Source organism: Bos javanicus, chromosome 15 (genome assembly GCF_032452875.1).
Source record: "Bos javanicus breed banteng chromosome 15, ARS-OSU_banteng_1.0, whole genome shotgun sequence".
Lineage (NCBI taxonomy): Eukaryota > Metazoa > Chordata > Mammalia > Artiodactyla > Bovidae > Bos > Bos javanicus.
Genome location: NC_083882.1, coordinates 64,603,658 through 64,622,416, shown reverse-complemented (window position 1 = coordinate 64,622,416; position 18,759 = coordinate 64,603,658). Strand labels below are relative to the sequence as shown.

Here is an 18,759-nt window from a genome sequence, read left to right as displayed (position 1 = left end):
TCTGTCCATTGAATTCTCCTGGCAAGAATCCTAGAGTGGGTAGCCATTCCCTTCTCCAGAGGATCCTCCCAACCCAGGGACTGAACCCATGTTTCCCATATTACAGGCAGTTTCTTTACTGTCTGAGCCACAGTAATGAAGTGATGAAGTGATGAAGGATGTGATGAAGGGAGTGATGAAGCTAAAGTGTAACTATGTGTAAGGAGGTAGGGTATTGGGCACTAAGAACTACTTGCCACTAACCAAGGTGACACTGGGCTTTTAAAGAGAACATGTGAGTGTATTTATTTCTCAGGCATTATCTCTCTCTCTTCCTGAGAGAATAGGCAAATCTCTTCTTTTTTAATGCCATGTATGAACTCTTCTTTCAGAATCTTGTGCATTCTGATGTACCACAAGAATATTAATGGCAAATAGAGACTTCCCTGCTGGTCCAGTGGTTAACACTTTGCCTTCCAATGCAGAGGGTGCAGGTTCGATCCCTGGTAGGGGAGCTAAGATCCCATATGCCCTATGGCCAAGAAACCAGGACATAAACAACATAAGCAATATTGCAACTAATTCAATAAAGACTTAATTTAAAAAAAAAGAAAGAATATTAATGGCAAATAAATGCTATTTTGGTGAAATCCTTCCATGCCCTTTAGAGACTAGCTTCCAAAACCATTAGCAGACTTGGACTGTCGCTCCCACCCAGGCACAAAGGCTATGGAGCCCTCACCCTTGACCTTAATCCAGGGGACCCAGATAGCCAAGTCCCAGCTCCTTCTTCCTACACCTTTCCAGCCATGACTGGGGGTATGGTGGGTGGGGAGGGGGTGACAGGAAGCCACAGCCTAGAAAAGGGCTCTCCTGGGGACTGCTCACCTGCATTGCTCCCCTCAACCTCCTCAACCTGCTTCCTACCATGTTGGGGAGAAAAATGGAGTCTGGGCTGAGGTCACTTCCCCGGGGAGGTATGGTCTATCACAGAAGGGGCTGGCAACCTGATGGTATCCCTGACCCAAGGATGGCAGGAGCTCTAGTCTTGCTACATAGGGGAAGCAAGTCCTCTACCTGAACGCTCCCTTCTGGCCTTCCAGTAAAAAACAATAACCATTTGAAAAGTCATAAAAACATATATTTAAGTGCACATTTTTTTTCCCTTTTGGCTTAGGGTCCCATATGGCTTGCACAGCATTGTGGGATCCCATTTTTGACTAAGATTTTGTTATTTTGTTCACCATGGGGGTTTTGCATTTTTTAAAAAAATATTGCATTAAAATATTACTCATCTTGATTAGAGGGGTTTTTTTTTTCATACTCCCTTGAATCTTGTGTCCCAGGTGAGTATGTCTCTTACCTCACCTTAATCCTAGCTATGACAGAGTAACTTCACACTTTTGGTCTTCTCATTAGGTCATAACTGGACCAAGTCTAAAAAGGAGGAAAATGCAATAGGATAGCAGAAGCAAAGACAGTCTACTTGAAATTCCAACTAGGCTTCCCAGATGGCTCAGTGGTAAAGAATCTGCCTGCCAAGGTAGGAGACATAGGTTCCAGCCCTGGGTCGGAAAGATCCCCTGGAGGAGGAAATGGCAACCTCCTCCAGTATTCTTCCCCAGAAAACCCCGTGGACAGAGGAGCCTGGTAGGCTACAGTCCATAGGGTTACGAACAGTCGGACATGATTGAAGTGACTGGGCATGCATGAAACTCCTACCAGCTTTTAGATTTAAAACAAGTAGCCCACTTGAGGGAGAAATAGAGACAAACATGAATTAGGATCAAATGCCTTTATGAACTTTACCTGTATCAACAGGTACGGTTCACTTGTAAATAGAAATGAGAGGTCTGTCTTTATCCATTCAACCTAAATTTAAACTTTCTACTTATTGAATGTCATACTAGACCCTGGGTAATAAGGATGTAAAAGACAGAGTTTACAGACTGGTATGTAGCAGCTGACTCTAGTATTCTTGCCTGGAGAATCTCCAAGGACAGAAGAGCCTGGCAGGCTACAGTTCATGGGGTCACAAAGAGTCAGACACGACTGAGCGATTAAGAATGAGAGAGACAGACAGGGAATAACTGACCTGAATCTAATTCAGTAAATGGTCTAAATATGTGCACAAATAGTTTGGAAGTAAGACATGTAAGCACAAGGGTTTTTTTGTTTGTTTGCTTCAGTTTGGGTTTTTGCTGGGTGGGTCTCTCATTCGTACTGTAGGATTTCAGTTTATGGAGGTGACTGAGTGACACCATGACAAGGTCAATGCCATGGAAAGAAGTTTTTCTTTTTTTTAATTACATTTCCCTAGAGAAAGAGGCACACCATGCCATGAAGGGTCCCCGTGGAAGCATCAGGTTTGGGTCAGGAGGCAGAAGCAGGAGCAAGAGGCAAATTTGGGCCAGAGATTTTATCTGAGTTTGCATTGGGCAGGGCAGAGTAAACAGCTTGAAAAGTGAAGTGAAAGTGTTGCTCAGTCACGTCTGACTCTTTGTGACCCCATGGACTATAGCCTGCCAGGCTCCTTTGTCCATGGAATTTTCCAGGCGAGAATACTGGAGAGTGGCCATTTCCTTCTCCAGGGGATCTTCCTGGCCCAGGACAAACAGCTTGGGACTGGCTGATCTGAACAATACATGGGGGTCTTCGGACCATTGGGGTGTTCTCTCATTGCCTGGTACCTGACCCTGAGATGACACAGGGCAGGGGAAGTAGTGGCTCTGTGTGTGAGAGTTAGATAAAGGGGGTGGTTGGCTTGCATATGAGAGGTGTGTCCAAGCTGTTTGTTATCTTTAGAAACTAGCTAGACCTGGGAGGTCAGTCTGCCTTTAGTCAGCAAGATTTTTAGGATGTCAAAACATCATAAGATACAGAAAATAAAAAATACAATTAATACAGTGGGAGTGGGGGAGGAAAAGGGTTATAAATATTAGACAAAACCATAATTATAAGGCATTAATGGTATGGTTGCCAACATCCATTGGATCATAGACAAAGCAAGAGAATTCCAGAAAAACATCTATTTCTACTTCATTGATTATGCTAAAGCCTTTGACTGTGTGGATCACAACAAACTGTGGAAAATTCTTAGAGGTGGGAATACCAGACCACCTGACCTGCCTCCTGCAAAACCTGTGTGCAGGTCAAGAGGCAACAGTTAGAACTGGACATGGAACAACGGGCTGGTTCCAAATTGGGAAAGGAGTATGTCAAGGCTGTATATCGTCACCCTGCTTATTTAACTTATATGCAGAGTACATCATGCGAAATGCCAGGCTGGATGAAGCACAAGCTGGAATCAAGATTGCTGGGAGAAATATCAATAACCTCAGATATACAGATGACACCACCCTTATGGCAGAAAGCAAAGAACTAAAGAGCCTTTTGATGAAGGTGAAAGAGGAGAGTGAGAAAGCTGGTTTAAAACTCAACATTCAGAAAATGAAGACCATGGCATCCTGTTCATTACTTCATGGTAAACAGATGGGAAAACAATGGAAATAGTGAGAGATTTGATTTACTTGGGCTCCAAAATCACTACAGATGGTGACAGCAGCCATGAAATTAAAAGATGCTTGCTTTTTGGAAGAAAAGCTATGACAAACCTAGACAGCATATTAAAAAGTAGAGACATTACTTTGCCAACAAATGTCTGTATAGAGAAAAAGGCTATGGTTTTTCCAGTGGTCATGTATGGATGTGAGAGTTGGACTGTAAAGAAAGCTGAACGCCGAAGAATTGATGCTTTTGAACTGTGGTGTTGGAGAAGACTCTTGAGAGTCCCTTGGACTGCAAGGAGATCCAACCAGTCCATTCTGAAGGAGATCAGCCCTGGGATTTCTTTGGAAGGAATGATGCTAAAGCTGAAACTCCAGTACTTTGGCCACCTCATGCGAAGAGTTGACTCATTGGAAAAGACTGTGATGCTGGGAGGGATTGGGGGCAGGAGGAGAAGGGGACGACAGAGGATGAGATGGCTGGATGGCATCACCGACTCGATGGACATGAGTTTGAGCAAGCTCCGGGAATTGGTGATAGGGAAGCCTGGAGTGCTGCAGTGAGTGGGGTTGCAAAGAGTTGGATGTGACTGAGGAACTGAACTGACTAAATGGTATGGTGAATTGAGGAAATGGAGTATTTTGTTGTTGGGAGTGGGTGGAATGGGAAAGGTAGAATCATTTCCTCTTTTCCAAATAGTAGGAAACTTTCTCCGGAATGTGGCAAAGTTTGTAAAACTTGGTGATGCATGTATGTACAGGCTTGTACAGGTTGTTAAAAAATTAACATTTTTAGATATCTAGCCAGTCATTTACACAAACCTTTATGGGCATCCATAAACCACTTTAGGGGACAGATAGTTTTAGAGCTGAGTAAACAGTTACATGGGCTTTCCTAGTGACTTGGCGGTAAAGAATCTGCCTGTAGGAGATACAAGAGACCTGGGTTTGATCCCAGGTCAGGAAGATTCCCTGCTTGGCAATCCGCTCAAGTATTCTTGCCTGGAGAAGCCCATGAACAGAGGAGCGAGGCTGGCTGCAGTCCATAGTGTTGCAAAAAGTTGGACACGACTGAAGCCACTGAGCATGCACGCATGAAAACAGGATCATAGAATTTAGGCATAATTAACTAGCTCACCATTCCACTTCTAGTAAACAACAGATGTATGAAGTCCAGGTCTGACTGGACTCCCTCAAGCACACAGAAGAACTATACAAAAAGATCTTCACGACCCAGATAATCACGATGGTGTGATCACTCACCTAGAGCCAGACATCCTGGAATGTGAAGTCAAGTGGGCCTTAGAAAGCATCATTACGAACAAAGCTAGTGGAGGTGATGGAATTCCAGTTGAGCTATTTCAAATCCTGAAAGATGACGCTGTGAAAGTGCTGCACTCAATATGCCAACAAATTTGGAAAACTCAGCAGTGGCCACAGGACTGGAAACGGTCAGTTTTCATTCCAATCCCAAAGAAAGGCAATGTCAAAGAATGCTCAAACTACCGCACAACTGCACTCATCTCACACACTAGTAAAGTAATGCTCAAAATTCTCCAAGCCAGGCTTCAGCAATACATGAACCGTGAACTTCCAGATGTTCAAGCTGAATTTAGAAAAGGCAGAGGAACTAGAGATCAAATTGCCAACATCTGCTGGATCATGGAAAAAGCAAGAGAGTTTCAGAAAAACATCTATTTCTGCTTTATTGACTATGCCAAAGCCTTTGACTGTGTGGATCACAATAAATCGTGGAAAATTCTGAAAGAGATGGGAATACCAGACCACCTGACCTGCCTCTTGAGAAATCTGTATGCAGGTCAGGAAGCAACAGTTAGAACTGGACATGGAACAAGAGACTGGTTCCAAATAGGAAAAGGAGTATGTCAAGGCTGTATATTGTCACCCTGCTTATTTAACTTCTATGCAGAGTACATCATGAGAAACGCTGGGCTGGAAGAAGCACAAGCTGGAATCAAGATTGCTGGGAGAAATACCAATTACCTCAGATATACAGATGACACCACCCTTATGGTAGAAAATGAAGAACTAAAGGGCCTCTTGATAAAAGTGAAAGAGGAGAGTGAAAAAGTTAGCTTAAAGCTCAACATTCAGAAAACTAAGATCATGGCATGTTCATGGCAAATAGATGGGGAAACAGTGGCTGACTCTATTTTTCTGGGCTCCAAAATCACTGCAGATGGTGACTGCAGCCATGAAATTAAAAGACGCTTACTCCTTGGAAGGAAAGTTATGACCAACCTAGACAGCATATTGAAAAGCAGAGACATTACTTTGCCAACAAAGGTCCATCTAGTTAAGGCTATGGTTTTTCCAGTGGTCATGTATGGATGTGAGAGTTGGACTGTGAAGAAAGCTGAACGCCAAAGAATTGATGCTTTTAAACTGTGGTGTTGGAGAAGAATTTTCCACAGTTTATTGTGATCCACACGGTCAAAGGCTTTGGCACAGTCAATAAAGCAGAAATAGATGTTTTTTGGGAACTCTCTTGCTTTTTCGATGATCCAGCGGATGTTGGCAATTTGGTCTCTGGTTCCTCTGCCTTTTCTAAAACCAGCTTGAACAACTGGAAGTTCACGGTTCACATATTGCTGAAGCCTGGCTTGGAGAATTTTGAGCATTACTTTACTAGCGTGTGAAATGGTTTTTCCAGTGGTCATGTATGGATGTGAGAGTTGGACTGTGAAGAAAGCTGAACGCGGAAGAATTGATGCTTTTGAACTGTGGTGTTGGAGAAGACATTTGAGAGTCCTTTGGACTGCAAGGAGATCCAACCAGTCCATTCTGAAGGAGATCAGCCCTGGGATTTCTTTGGAAGGAATGATGCTAAAGCTGAAACTCCAGTACTTTGGCCACCTGATGCAAACAGCTGACTCATTTGAAAAGACTCTGATGCTGGGAAAGTTTGAGGGCAGGAGGAGAGGGGGACAACAGAGGATGAGATCATTGGATGGCATCGCCGACTCAATGGACATGTGTTTGGGTGGACTCTGGGAGTTGGTGATGGACAGGGAGGCCTGGCATGCTGCAGTTCATGGGGTCACAAAGAGTTGGACGCGACTGAACTGAACTGATGAAGTCCAGGTCTGACTGGACTCCCTCAAGCTCTTTACACCACACTGCATTGGGAAAGAAACAGAAAAGAAGAAATCTGCTAAGTGATCTATTCCTTAGCTCTCAGTCCAGGACATGTCTCCCATCTCCAATTTAACACCCTCTTGTCTAAGCTTAAGAGTGACCATCAGTGCTTCAACTAAGCCCATTGAGGCCTCAACCCCCTCCTTCACATCTGAAGTACTTAACTCTCTGAAAAGAAATCTTGGCAAAAACAAAAATTTATTATACACTTGCATTGCCCTAAAATGTTGAAAAACAACCGTGACGACCAAATTGAGAGCACCAAATAGATTCAGACCCTATGCACCTTTTACTTGGGAGGGGGTTAAAATTATGCCCTCGATAACCATTTCCTTAGTTTGGAAGAAGAGCCTTCCACCAGCGCCTCTAGTTGATTCCCAACTCTGCCCCCTACAGAGTGGACAAGGCTCCTGCTGTGTGTAAGCGACACACCGGGCCAGGGAGGCTAAAAAGAGAAACGAGGGATTTCTCGGTCGGAAAACGAAGAGAAACAATGGATTTCGGGACCAAAGACAGAGAGAGAACTTGAGGCCAAGCTTCCAGGATAGCGGATGTAAAATTTCTCGTGAGGGGCGAGAGTGACCCAATCAAATTTAATAATAAACTCTCAAAGAGGTCCGGACTGGGCAGGTTTAGGGATCGGAATGGGAGGAGGGAGCCCGGGGGAATCTAAGGGAGAGCACAGGGGCACTCGGCAGACCTAGAGTAGCTTGGGTAAGCCGGATCCCGGGGCACGCGCGCTCAGCCGGCAAGGCAGAAGGCGGAGCCTTCCGGGGAACCGCCTATCAGGCCGCTCTGTGGGCGGGCTATCCTGCTCTCCTGTCGATTACATAACAAACCTGTGCCGGTGGCTGGGGAGCGGCGCGGGCTGTGGCGGAGGGGGCGTGGCCGGGGCGTGGCCGGGGCGTGGCCAGGCCTGCACTGGGCCAGGCAAGATGGCGGCCATGGATGCCGAGTCGGCGCCCCTAACCCTAGAATCGCTGCCCACCGACCCCCTGCTCCTCATCTTATCCTTCTTGGACTACCGGGACCTAATCAAGTAATGGGACGAGGCACATGGCAGGGGTGGGGTTCGCGGGTAAGGGAGGTGGTGTAAGGCAGGAAGGACGGAGGCCCGGCTCGCCGACCGAACCTGGACTCGGGTGTCACCTAGAAGGTGACGCCAGGGCCACCCTGATCCTGCAGGGTCCCTCGGGGGGCCGGGGTGAGACCGCGGCGGAAGGGGCCCCGCCTTGAGGTCTTCCTCGCGTCCGGGGCCCAGGCCTGAGGAGCGACAAGAGCCCTCTCTCCCGGGCCTCAGCGAGGCCCAGTTGGAAGCGGGGAGATACTACTCCCCGCTGCCGGCCCGCGGACGCCCGCGGCCCGCACCTCCGGACCCCCGGCGTCTCTGCCCGATCCCGGCAGCCTTGGCCGCTTTGAAAAAGTCTCCGTCCCGGCGGCAGAGCCCTCTTCTCTCTGCCTGGGCCGGAGGCCTTCGGAGTCGGGCGCCAAAGTGGGCCAATGGGACGAGGGAGAGGAGCCGGGCGACCCCCTCACCACTGGGTGCGACTTCTGCGGCAACGTTATATCTGGCAGGCTCACTTTCAATCTTCTCTGCTGTATAATTGTTTCGTTTTCAGCCTTCCTCCTCACGGTTGCATGTTGGATTTTGTTTTGGTACTGACTTCCGGTGTTGCGATACAGGTGACCATCTTCCCTCCTGTATGCTTTGGGTTTCCCAAGTTGCCCGCGTCTGTTCCAAAACTAAACACCGGTTGCTGGTAGGGGTGGTTAAATGCCAGGTTCCTTCAGCGCTTGGGACTGCCTGGAATGGTGGAAGAAATGGCGCTGTTTACACCCTTGACAGCTGGTGGCATGCCTCTTTCTTGGGCCACCATATGTATTTGCAGAGGAGGCAAAGTCGCCCTCTTAAGGATAGGTAGGAGAGATTCGTTTTGTTTTGTTTGATTAACCATTGGATTCTAGCAGTTTGTTGACTGTACCCTGTGTTGTCGGGGATCCTTGTAGACATGCAGCTTTCTTGAAGTTGGTGGCAGCTGTTGGTTTGTCTAGCTAAGTGGTGACAGAGAGATAACTCCAGTTTCTGGCTGCTATCTACATTAATACCTGTAACATTTTAATTTTTCTAGAAAACAAATTTTTCTCTACTCATGCTTGTAATGAAGTTTGTCTTTTCTTTGGAAAAGTCTGTTCCAGCTGCAAACTCTCATCTGAAATATTGTGTTGCTAGGGCCTTTTAGGGGCTTCCCTTGTAGCTCAGTTGGTAAAGAATCTGCCTGCAGTGCAGGAGACCCGGGTTCGATAAAGAATCTGCCTGCAGTGCAGGAGACCCGGGTTCGATCCCCGGGTTGGGAAGATCCCCTGGAGAAGGAAATGGTGACCCACTCCAGTATCCTTGCCTGGAAAAATCTCATGGACAGAGGAGCCTGGTGGGCTGCAGTCCATGGGGTCGCAGAGTCGGGCACAACTGAGCGACTAACACTTATAGCCTTTTAGAAATCTAACACTACACACACTCTTGATCTAATGGGCTACCTTGCTCTCAGAATGATCTTTCTGACAGATCCTAAAAATCCTGTAATGCTGCTCGTTATTTACAGATTATAACCTAAACTTCAGGGAGCATTTAAGGCCCTTAATTTTTGACATGGTCCACTCTATCCAAATTGACCTCAGCCAGCATACCACACTTGTGCCTTTTTTGTTCTGTGGCTTAAACTCTTGACCTTGCCTGGAATACCATGCTCCCCTCTTCTCATCCTAGCAAGATGAATTCCTTTAAGACCCCCTCTCCTGAGTCCGATCTCTACCTTTCTTCCTCCCTCTGCAGAGTTCATTTACCATACCAGACAGATTGTGCATTTCTTAAATATAAAGACTGTATTGTTTGTCTTTGTAGTCACTGTTTATTCAACAGGTTTTTGTTTTTGTTTTTTTTGATCGTTTCTGTGTGCCAGCCTATTAAATGTTGGGGCAACAATAGTGAACAAGACACATAAGGACCCTCTTATAAGCTCTTACAGTCTAATGGGCAAGATGGAGAACAAGCGCATAATTACAAGAGCTGCTGTGTGCTATGAAGGAAATGAATCAGTGACTCTGTTAAGGAGCTGATTCAGACTGGAAGGAGCTGCCATATATGATAGACAGCATAGAGCAGTCCTGGCAGAAGGACCCGTGTTTTCAGGAGCTGATTGGAGGATAGCAGAGCCTGTTGGAAGAGCTAGAAGACTGGTGTTGCAGGAGGTAGGGAGTGAGTCACAGGCAGAGAGGCTGAGCAGAGACTGGTGAGATCATGAAGGACCTTGTAAAACAAGGTGAGGAGTTCAAATTTATTATAAATGTTTTAGGTCGTAATCAAAGTTTTAAACCAAAGTGACATGATCCCTCTATAAATGTTTGTAGAAGTAAACTGAGTTGAATACTGTATTAGTCAGGGTTCTTGAAGGAAGCAGAACCAATATGTGTGTGTATGTGTGGCTTATTTTAAGGTATTTGCTCATGAATTGTGGAGGCTCTTTCCTATAGTCCGCCATGTGCAAGCTGGAGACCCAAGAAAGCTGGTGATATAGTTTGAAGGGTAGGGAGCTGGAGAAGTGATTCCGATCTGGCTCTAAAACCTGAGAACCAGGAGTGCAAAGGCAGGATAAGATCAGTGTCCCAAATTAGTGGTCAGGCAGAGAGCGAACTCAGCCTTCCTCTGCCTTTTTGTTCTCTTCAGGCCCTCAATGGATCGGATGATGCCCACCCGTATTGGGGAGGGCCGTTTGGCTAACTTAGTCCGCCAGTTCGAAGGCTCATTTTTTCCGGCAACATCTGACAGGAAATAGTGTTTAATTAGCTATCTGGGCATCCCTTAGCCCAAACAAGTTGACACAAATGCCATCGAATTTTATCCACAGAAAAGTTTCCAGTGTACTGTGACTTTCCTGTAGTATGTAGCTCAGATTTTTCAAGTGTCCCTCCCATTGCTAACCTTCTGAAGGTTTTGGTACATATTTGCTGAACTGGATTGTGTTGGATTGATTAGTCTATTGGGATCATTGTGTAATGTAAACTTCACAGTTTGAGTCTCACTGCATATCAGAATTATATGTGGCACTTTAAAAATATACATATCATGCCCGAGGTACAGACTTCACCCCATGCCGACTGAGTCAGAAGCTCTAGGACAGTAGTTTTCATCCTTAATGTCCATCAATAATCACCTCTGGTGCACATTCCAGAGATTCTTTTATGGTGTTTAAGTCTTGGGATATTGATAGAAAAGGACCTAAAAAAGAGATAGGGGACTCTTGAATTCACAAAATTGGAGGGATTCCTAGTTTTGCAAATGTTAGTTTGGGCGTCTCCTGAGAGTGGCTGAAAAGGATGAGAATGATGTTTGTGTAAAATCTGAAAAGTGAACAAAGCCTACTCTGTTTAGCATTAGTTGTTTTTTAACATGCCCCACTCACGGCCTTGACAAATCCTATGTAATTTAAGATTCCCTTAATTGATTAGTTATTGCCCAAGTAAAATCTTTTAATATCTACCTACTTTCTCTAACTTGTGACTTCTCTTCTGAAAGGATAGAAATCCATTTTTTAAAATCTCAAGTTCATTCTTTTTTGAATTAATTACATAGGGAAGGATTTACAGGAATCAAGCACTATTGTGTTAGAAATCTCTATATAATAAGAAAATTATTTCTAATATTTCATATTTTTGAGCAGTTGACCCTAAGTTGAATAGCCATGGATACTGAATCAGAACTGTTGTGAATCTAACATCTTTTATAAGTGGGTTTTCCAATAGTTCCTATAATTGAAAAGTGTTTTTGGCTACATATTCCTGTTAAGAAAAAAAATTAGAACAAACAGAAGGCCTATGTATTTAATATCAAATGTCTCACAGATCTTAAAAAGAAAAAACACTTTCTTTACATCTGCATAACATTTCTGTTTATAGAAATGATTACTGCCCAATAATGAGTATAGGAAAACTCTTTGATTTGAAATAAATCCAATGGTTTATATGTTTCATAGACTTTTGTATGAAAATTAAAATTGTAAACATTTTGCAGTGTGTTTGTGAACTCAAATAGTTGAGATTTCACTACTCACAAGGTAATTATACTAGCTAACACATTAAACAGGTTTTAGAAAAGACTGTTTTGTGGTTATAAGGGTAGATAGTGGGAGAAAAGCAAAAGGAACAAAACAGAACTTAACATTGAATATTTTCATCATCATTTCTAACTTGCTTTCTTGTTTTCTTTTATACTAACCATGAATCTGGTTACTGCCAGCTGTTGCTATGTCAGTCGAAGACTCAGCCAGCTATCAAGTCATGATCCGCTGTGGAGAAGACATTGCAAAAAATACTGGCTGATATCCGAGTGAGTATTTGGGAAACATGTATTCTTGAAATTGGGCCCTTGGCTTTCATTAGTGCTAGTCTGTCTTGATTCTCCTCTCTAAGCCTTGTCTCTTTAACACCTTTGATGGCTCTTCTTGTGCCTGCCAGTAAACGCAGGTGTTCTCCAAGCTTCTGTTCTTGGCTAACTGCTCTTCTCCCTCTGTGAAGTCTCCTGCATGCACTGCTGCAATTTGTAGAGATGACTTGTATACTTCTAACTCCCAAACCTGAGTGTCCACGCCAGACATTACCACTGAACCCCAGATTTGTTTGCATAACTGTCTGCTGGACTTCCACTGGATGACCCACAGGGTTCACCAAATTCAGTAAATTTTAATTAATTTGATAGAATAAAAGTGTACATGACAGAAGGTGGGAGTTGGAAAAGGTGAAAGAAAGGGTAGGATTGCTAATATCTTTTTCTTAGGTTGAGGGGAGTCAGGTGGTAACTGAAGTTGATGAAGCAAGAAACAGAGGTTTAAAAATATTATTTAAAGCTAAGCTATTGAGTAGAACTAAAAATAACAGAGCCTCTAAACATTGGAAGGAGAAAGAATGAGGAAGAAGGAATTTTAAGTATTGCTTCATCCTGACCTTTTATTGTTTGGGGTATCAGTAGATAGATATAAAATTGATAAATCAAGAACTAGAGGAATAGGGACATCCCTGGTGGTCCAGTGGTTAAGAATCTGCCAGCCATTTTAGGGGACATGGGTTCAATCCCTGGTCCAAGAAGATCCCACATGCTGTGGAGCTAAGCCCATGTGTCACAACTACTGAGCCCGTGTGTCACAACTACTGAGCCTGTGTGCTCAACTCCTGAGGCCACTCGCTGCAACTGCTGAAGCCCATGTGCTCGAGAGCCTGTGCTCTGCAACAGGAGAAGGCACTGCAGTGAGAAGCCATCACACCACAGCTAGAGAGTAGCCCCCGCTCACCTCAACTATAGAAAGCCCAGACGCAGCAGCAAAGACTCAGTGCAGCCAAAAATTTAAAAAATTAAAAAAACAGCTAGAGGAATAAGCATTTAGAATTATAGCAATACTTTCCGGAAGTAACTAAAGTTTCCTTTGAAGAGTTGGATTTAGAACAGGAGACTGCCTAGCTTTTCATTATAAGTTCTTCAGTACTTTTTGGTTTTAATAATATGTGTATTACTTAGATGAATAAAAGGTTACTTCTTTCCTACCACTCCCCTCACCCCAAAAAACACACACACACATGTACATACAACACCCTGAATTGTTCTCCCCATCCCTAAACCTGGTCCTCCTGTATTCCTGCCGTCATAGCGGTACCATCCATCCTGGCATCCAAGCATCCTGCGTCTCTTCTGTCCTTCTCTCCCTACCTCATTCAGTGACCAAGCCTTTCTGACTTTAGCTCCTGTATGTTTCTTGGATCTTTCTTCTCATTTCATTTAGCCACCACCGCTTTAGTTCAGTTCATCGTCCTTTACCGGACTGCTGCAGAACCTTTCCAACCGGTGCCTGTGCCTCTAGTATATACCTCTAGTACACCCCTCCCAAACCACAAGCACAGGTCCACTCTTTTCATTCCCCTGTTACAACTCTTCAGTGGCTCTCTAGAGGATAAGGTCCAAGCTACTAGTGTGTTATTCTGGCTGCCTTATCTTGTACCACTTCTGACTCTTAAATTTATATTTCATTCTTTCTCCCTGATTAGATTACATTCTTTGAAGGCAAAAAATATGCCTTATTTTCAATGTCCTCAGTGGCTAAATAGACAGTAAATGCTTGTGGAATTGTACCAAACAGAAATGTTGAATTTTGGTTCCTTTGCTGTGCTGTATTGATTCTCTGGTTAATCCAGTGTAGATAAATTAGATTAATATAGCCTGTCATTAGTTTCTAAATGTTCTCTAAAATGGAAAAGCTAAATATATATTTTAAAATTTTACAATTGGTATGTTTTTAGGAGTAAGTTGAAATTCATATCCCATATATTATTCATATTATATCTTATTAAGGATTAGAAAACTTAAAAAAATAATAGAAAGTAAAAAAAATAAGTGACTCATAATCTCACTATTCCAGGAATAACTTGTTAAATTTTTTGATGTATGTGTCACTGTTTATTATCTAGTCTTCATTTGTAGCTAAAATAAATGAAAAGGAAGACAAAAGTAGCCACAAATTCCCAATAAAGTATGTTGGTAATTGTGTAAAATATATGCTAATTTCATTGTAAAATATTTTTAATTTTATTTTTAAATCTATTTAGGGAAGAGAAAACACAGAAGAACCAGTGTTGGAAATCCCTCTTCATTGATACTTACTCTGATGTAGGACGATATATTGACCATTATGCTGCTATTAAAAAGGCCTGGGATGATCTCAAGAAATACTTGGAACCCAGATGTCCTCGGATGGTTTTATCTCTGAAAGGTATTGGGAATACAAGGTCTCCCTTCTTCATTTTAGTGACTCTAGTTTAAATAGGTTAAATAACTTTAGGTTTCTATCTCCTGTGCTGATCTGTGCTAATCCAACAGTATCTGTAATGCATCATTCACATTTGGTCAAGGAAACGGGAAGCCTAATTTGCTCAGAGGACACCGGCTCTAGTGCTTGCCCTATTTTTGCCCACCTCGGCACCCACATGATTCTTTATTAGAAGGGAAGCTGAACTCATTTGATCTTTACATTTGTTTTACGTAAAGAAACTAGTAATGCTAAAATTGCTTGAGGATACCTATTGTAATTTCTTTTAAAAGACTTTTTTTTAATTGAAGCATTGCCTGCTGTATCAACCCTCTTCCCTGTTTTCAGTACAAGTAAGTGTTTATTTGACAGCCTGGTATTAGGAAAGACCAAATATTGACAGACCGGGTTTTTAAGCATCTGAAGAGCAGCGTAATAGAATAGGGAAAACTTTCATCCCCACTTTGACACTCACAGAATAATGAAACTCAGATTTGAAGTGAGGTTAATTTGACTCCAGAATCTGTGCTCTGTCTACCATAGTATTATTGTCCAATTTTGGCAAGAAATATTAACAAGCTATTTCCCATTACTTTGATTTTTAAATTTATGCCCAAGAAATACATAAATGGATTGGAGATGCTACTTAATCTGCTTTAGCCTCCAATTTTTTTCAGGTTTCTCCACTAAAAGGAATTTTATATGTGTTTTGGTTTTGCTAAGCTGAAATTGGAATTAGTTCTTCTCAAACGTATTCCTTTTGAACTGAGGTCTCTTTTGAAAGGGCATTCCTTTTACATTTCATATTTCTGCTGTACTTTTCCATGCAAATATGAATTTCATACAATCATGATTGCATGACCAATTACTTAAAACTGAATTGCAAGGAAGTAGAAGAAAGAATAATTTGGTAGAGAGAGTAGAGCTTTGAAGGACAGTACCCTTGATTAATATTTTTATTAGTTTTTTTTCCTTGAAAGAAAAGGAAAATATCATGTACTTCGTATGTGAGGTTGAAAAATTTCAAGAGGAAAATAATTCTGAAAATAGGTAATTTGGTGGTGATATGTAAAATATGTAAGGCTTAGTGGACTTCCTGGGTGGTGCTAGTGCTAAAGAACTTGCCTGCTAATGCAGGAAATGTAAGAGACGCAGGTTCGATCCCTGGGTTGGGAAGATCCCCTGGAGGAGGAAATGGCAATCCACTCCAGTGTTCTTGCGTAGAGAATCCCATGGACAGAGGAGCTTGGCAGGCTACAGTCCATAGGGTCTCAAAGAGTCCTACACGACTGAAGTGATGTAGCATGAAGCAAGCATGCAGTAGCTAGTATTTGTTAAACACAAAGCTAGGCGCTAAGCTAAGTACTGTGTATTATTCCATTTAAATTGCCAAAATCCTATGAGGTAGGCAATTACTATTCTCATTTTATAGGTGAGCTACCTGAGGCAAAAAAATCTAAGTAAGTTGTTTGCCATCATAAAGCAAAGGCTGAGCCAGGATTTGAATACAGGACTGATTCCAGAGCTGTGGTCTTAACAGCTGTTGAAGGAAGAGAAAACCTATTCTGTTTAGATTATTTTAGGACTCTTAGAGAGCTAGTCTAATATTAGGATATTTGGAATATGAGAATATATTTATTGTTCTCCTTTGAGGCACGGAGCTACCAGGAAAGGAAGAAACTAAAGGTACATAGCGGCCTCTTCCTTTTTTCTTTTATAGTTTTTTAGGGTGGCACTCAGTTGGTATTCCCAGGCTCCCTGCTCACAGTTGTGTACTTAGTGGTTGGAGGTGAGGTTGTCAGAGAATTCCTTAACAGCCCCTGTTTTACTACTAAGTGCCAGTTCTCTAGGGTCTTTGCTATGAGTTGGAATAGGACAAATGCTCTGAAATCTAGAAAATCGGGGGTTCTATTCATGTAGACCCATGAGTTCTAGGACTGAGTCAGGAACCTTAGCTAATTCATCTCAGGGGCCATAATCCCTGACTCAGTTTCAAGGGTATGGAGATTACAGATAGGAAACTTGGAAAGCAGATAGGCATTGGGCTTGGGAAAATTTTTATTAAGTATCTTGAAATTATAGTATATTGGCATGTTGTTGTCATTTAGTGACTCAGTCATGTCCAACACTTTGCGACCCCATGACTGCAGCACACCAGGCTTCCCTGTCCTTCACCATCTCCCAGAGTTTGCTCAAACTCATGTCCATTGAGTCAATGATGCCATCCAACCGTCTCATCCTCTGTCGTCCCCTTCTCCTCTTGCCCTCAATCTTTGCCAGCAACAGGGTCTTTACCAGTGAGTCGGCTCTTCATATCAGGTGGCCAAAGTATTGGAGTTTCAGCTTCAGCATCAGTCCTTCCAATGAATATTCAGGGTTAATTCCTTTTAGGATTGACTGGTTGGATCTCATTGCAGTCCAAGGGACTCTCAAGAGTCTTCTCTAGCACCTCAGTTCGAAGGCATCATTTCTTCTCCACTCGGCCATTTTTATTGTCCAGCTCTCACATCTATACATGGCTACTGGAAAAACCATAGCTTTGACTAGATGAACCTTTGTAGGCAAAGTTATGTCTCTACTTTTTAATATGCTGTCTAGGTTTGTCATAGCTTTTCTTCCAAGGAGAAAGCATCTTTTAATTTCATGGCTGCAGTCACCATCCAAAGTGATTTTGGAGCCCTAGAAAATAAAGTCTGTCACTGGTTGCATTGTTTCCCCATCTGTTTGCCATGAAGTGATAACCAGATGCTGTGGTCTTTGTTTTTTGAATGTTGAGTTTTAAACCAGCTTTCTCACTCTCCTCTTTCACCTTCATCAAGAGGCTCTTTAGTTCCTCTTTGCTTACTGCCATAAGGGTGGTGTCATCTGCATATCTGAGGTGATTGCTTTCTCCCGGCAATCTTGATTCCAGCTTATGCTTCATCCAGCCAGCGTTTCTCATGATGTACTCTGCATATAAGTTAAATAAGCAGGGTGACAGTATACAGCCTTGTCGTACTCCTTTCCCAATTTGGAACCAGTGTGTTCTTGCATGTCCAGTTCTAACTGTTGCTTCTTGACTTGCACACAGGTTTCGCAGGAGGCAGGTCATGTGGTCTGGTATTCCCATCTCTTGAAGAATTTTCCACAGTTTGTTGTGATCCACACAAAGGTTTTAGCATAGTCAATGAAGCAGAAGTAGATGTTTTTCTGGATTTCTCTTTACTTTTTTAATGATCAAAAGATGTTGGCAATTTGATCTCTGGTTCCTCTGCCTTTTCTAAATCAACTTGCATATCTGGAAGTTCCAGGTTGCAATCTGTCTAATGGTATATATCATATGTCTTTGAAGTTCATATTAACCTTAAGTGTTGGCTTAACATTTTTAGAGTCAAGGGACTTTTTAGAGATTATTTTGACCAAGGATTAGCAAACTTTTTCTTTAAATGACCAGCTAGTACATATTTTAGGCTTTGATAGGCAGTTGACCTTTGTGACAGCTATTCAGCTCTGCTATTGTGGGAAAGCAGCCATAGACAATTCAACAACAAATGGGTGTGGCAGTGTTCCAAGAAAACTTTATTTAGGGAAGTAGGTGGTATTTGGCCTGCAGGCTGTAGTTTGTGGATCCCTGATTTCTAACAGCCCTTTTCTTTTTATAGGTGAAGGAACAGTCTCAGAGAGTTTAGGTGACGTATGCAGGGTCCTATAGCTGGTGAGGAACAGAGATGAACTCTAGAACTCTAGGCCTCTTGGCACCTAGTAATCTTTTCACCTCCTCCTCATACAAAAGTTACTTAATCCTCTCTGTAATTCTCTGTAGGTGGTTATCATCATCTATTTTGCAGAGGAGGAAACCAGATTAAAGAGGTGAAATAACTTGCCAGAGATCATAGTCAGTATTGGTTCCAGGGCTCACTCAGGATATCAAAATCCAAAGATGCGCAAGTCCCATTGTTGACCCTTTGTATCCTGTGTTCCACAACCGTGGATACAGAGGGCCAGCTGTAATTGGTAGAGCTGAGATTTGACCCTGGTCTGTCTGGCTTCCAAATTCTGTTAGAGTAGAATGCCCCTCTAAAACATGTTTCTTTATATTTGTCTTTCACCATGTTTCCTTGTTGTCATTTAACTTTTTTTTTTTTCTGTCTTGCTATCTGTTTTCAAGAAATGCTTGGTTTCTTAATGTTACATGTTAAATGTTCAACATGTAGCACTAACCATATAAATAGTAATTTTTTCTCATTCAACTTCTGGTTCAGATAGCTATTCAGCTTACTTTCATACTGAAC

The 18,759-nt window shown here is 42.8% G+C and overlaps 1 protein-coding gene and 1 long non-coding RNA gene across 2 annotated transcripts in view; one reads left to right on the top strand and one right to left on the bottom strand.

Annotated features, from left to right (window-relative positions):
- Positions 1-265: 265 nt before the first annotated feature.
- On the bottom strand, positions 266-7,430 carry LOC133226950 (uncharacterized). Its single transcript, XR_009729674.1, has 3 exons — positions 7,345-7,430; positions 1,343-1,416; positions 266-511 (listed from the first exon to the last, which is right to left on the bottom strand). It is a non-coding gene; the product is annotated as an uncharacterized LOC133226950 (long non-coding RNA).
- A 79-nt stretch (positions 7,431-7,509) lies between these two features.
- Positions 7,510-18,759, top strand: part of FBXO3 (F-box protein 3) — a 33,403-nt gene continuing 22,153 nt past the window's right edge. The window contains exons 1-3 of the mRNA XM_061381088.1: positions 7,510-7,683; positions 11,935-12,024; positions 14,289-14,452. Coding sequence (XP_061237072.1) covers positions 7,580-7,683; positions 11,935-12,024; positions 14,289-14,452 — 358 coding nt within the window. The 5' untranslated portion in view covers positions 7,510-7,579. The remainder of the gene's footprint in view (positions 7,684-11,934; positions 12,025-14,288; positions 14,453-18,759) is intronic.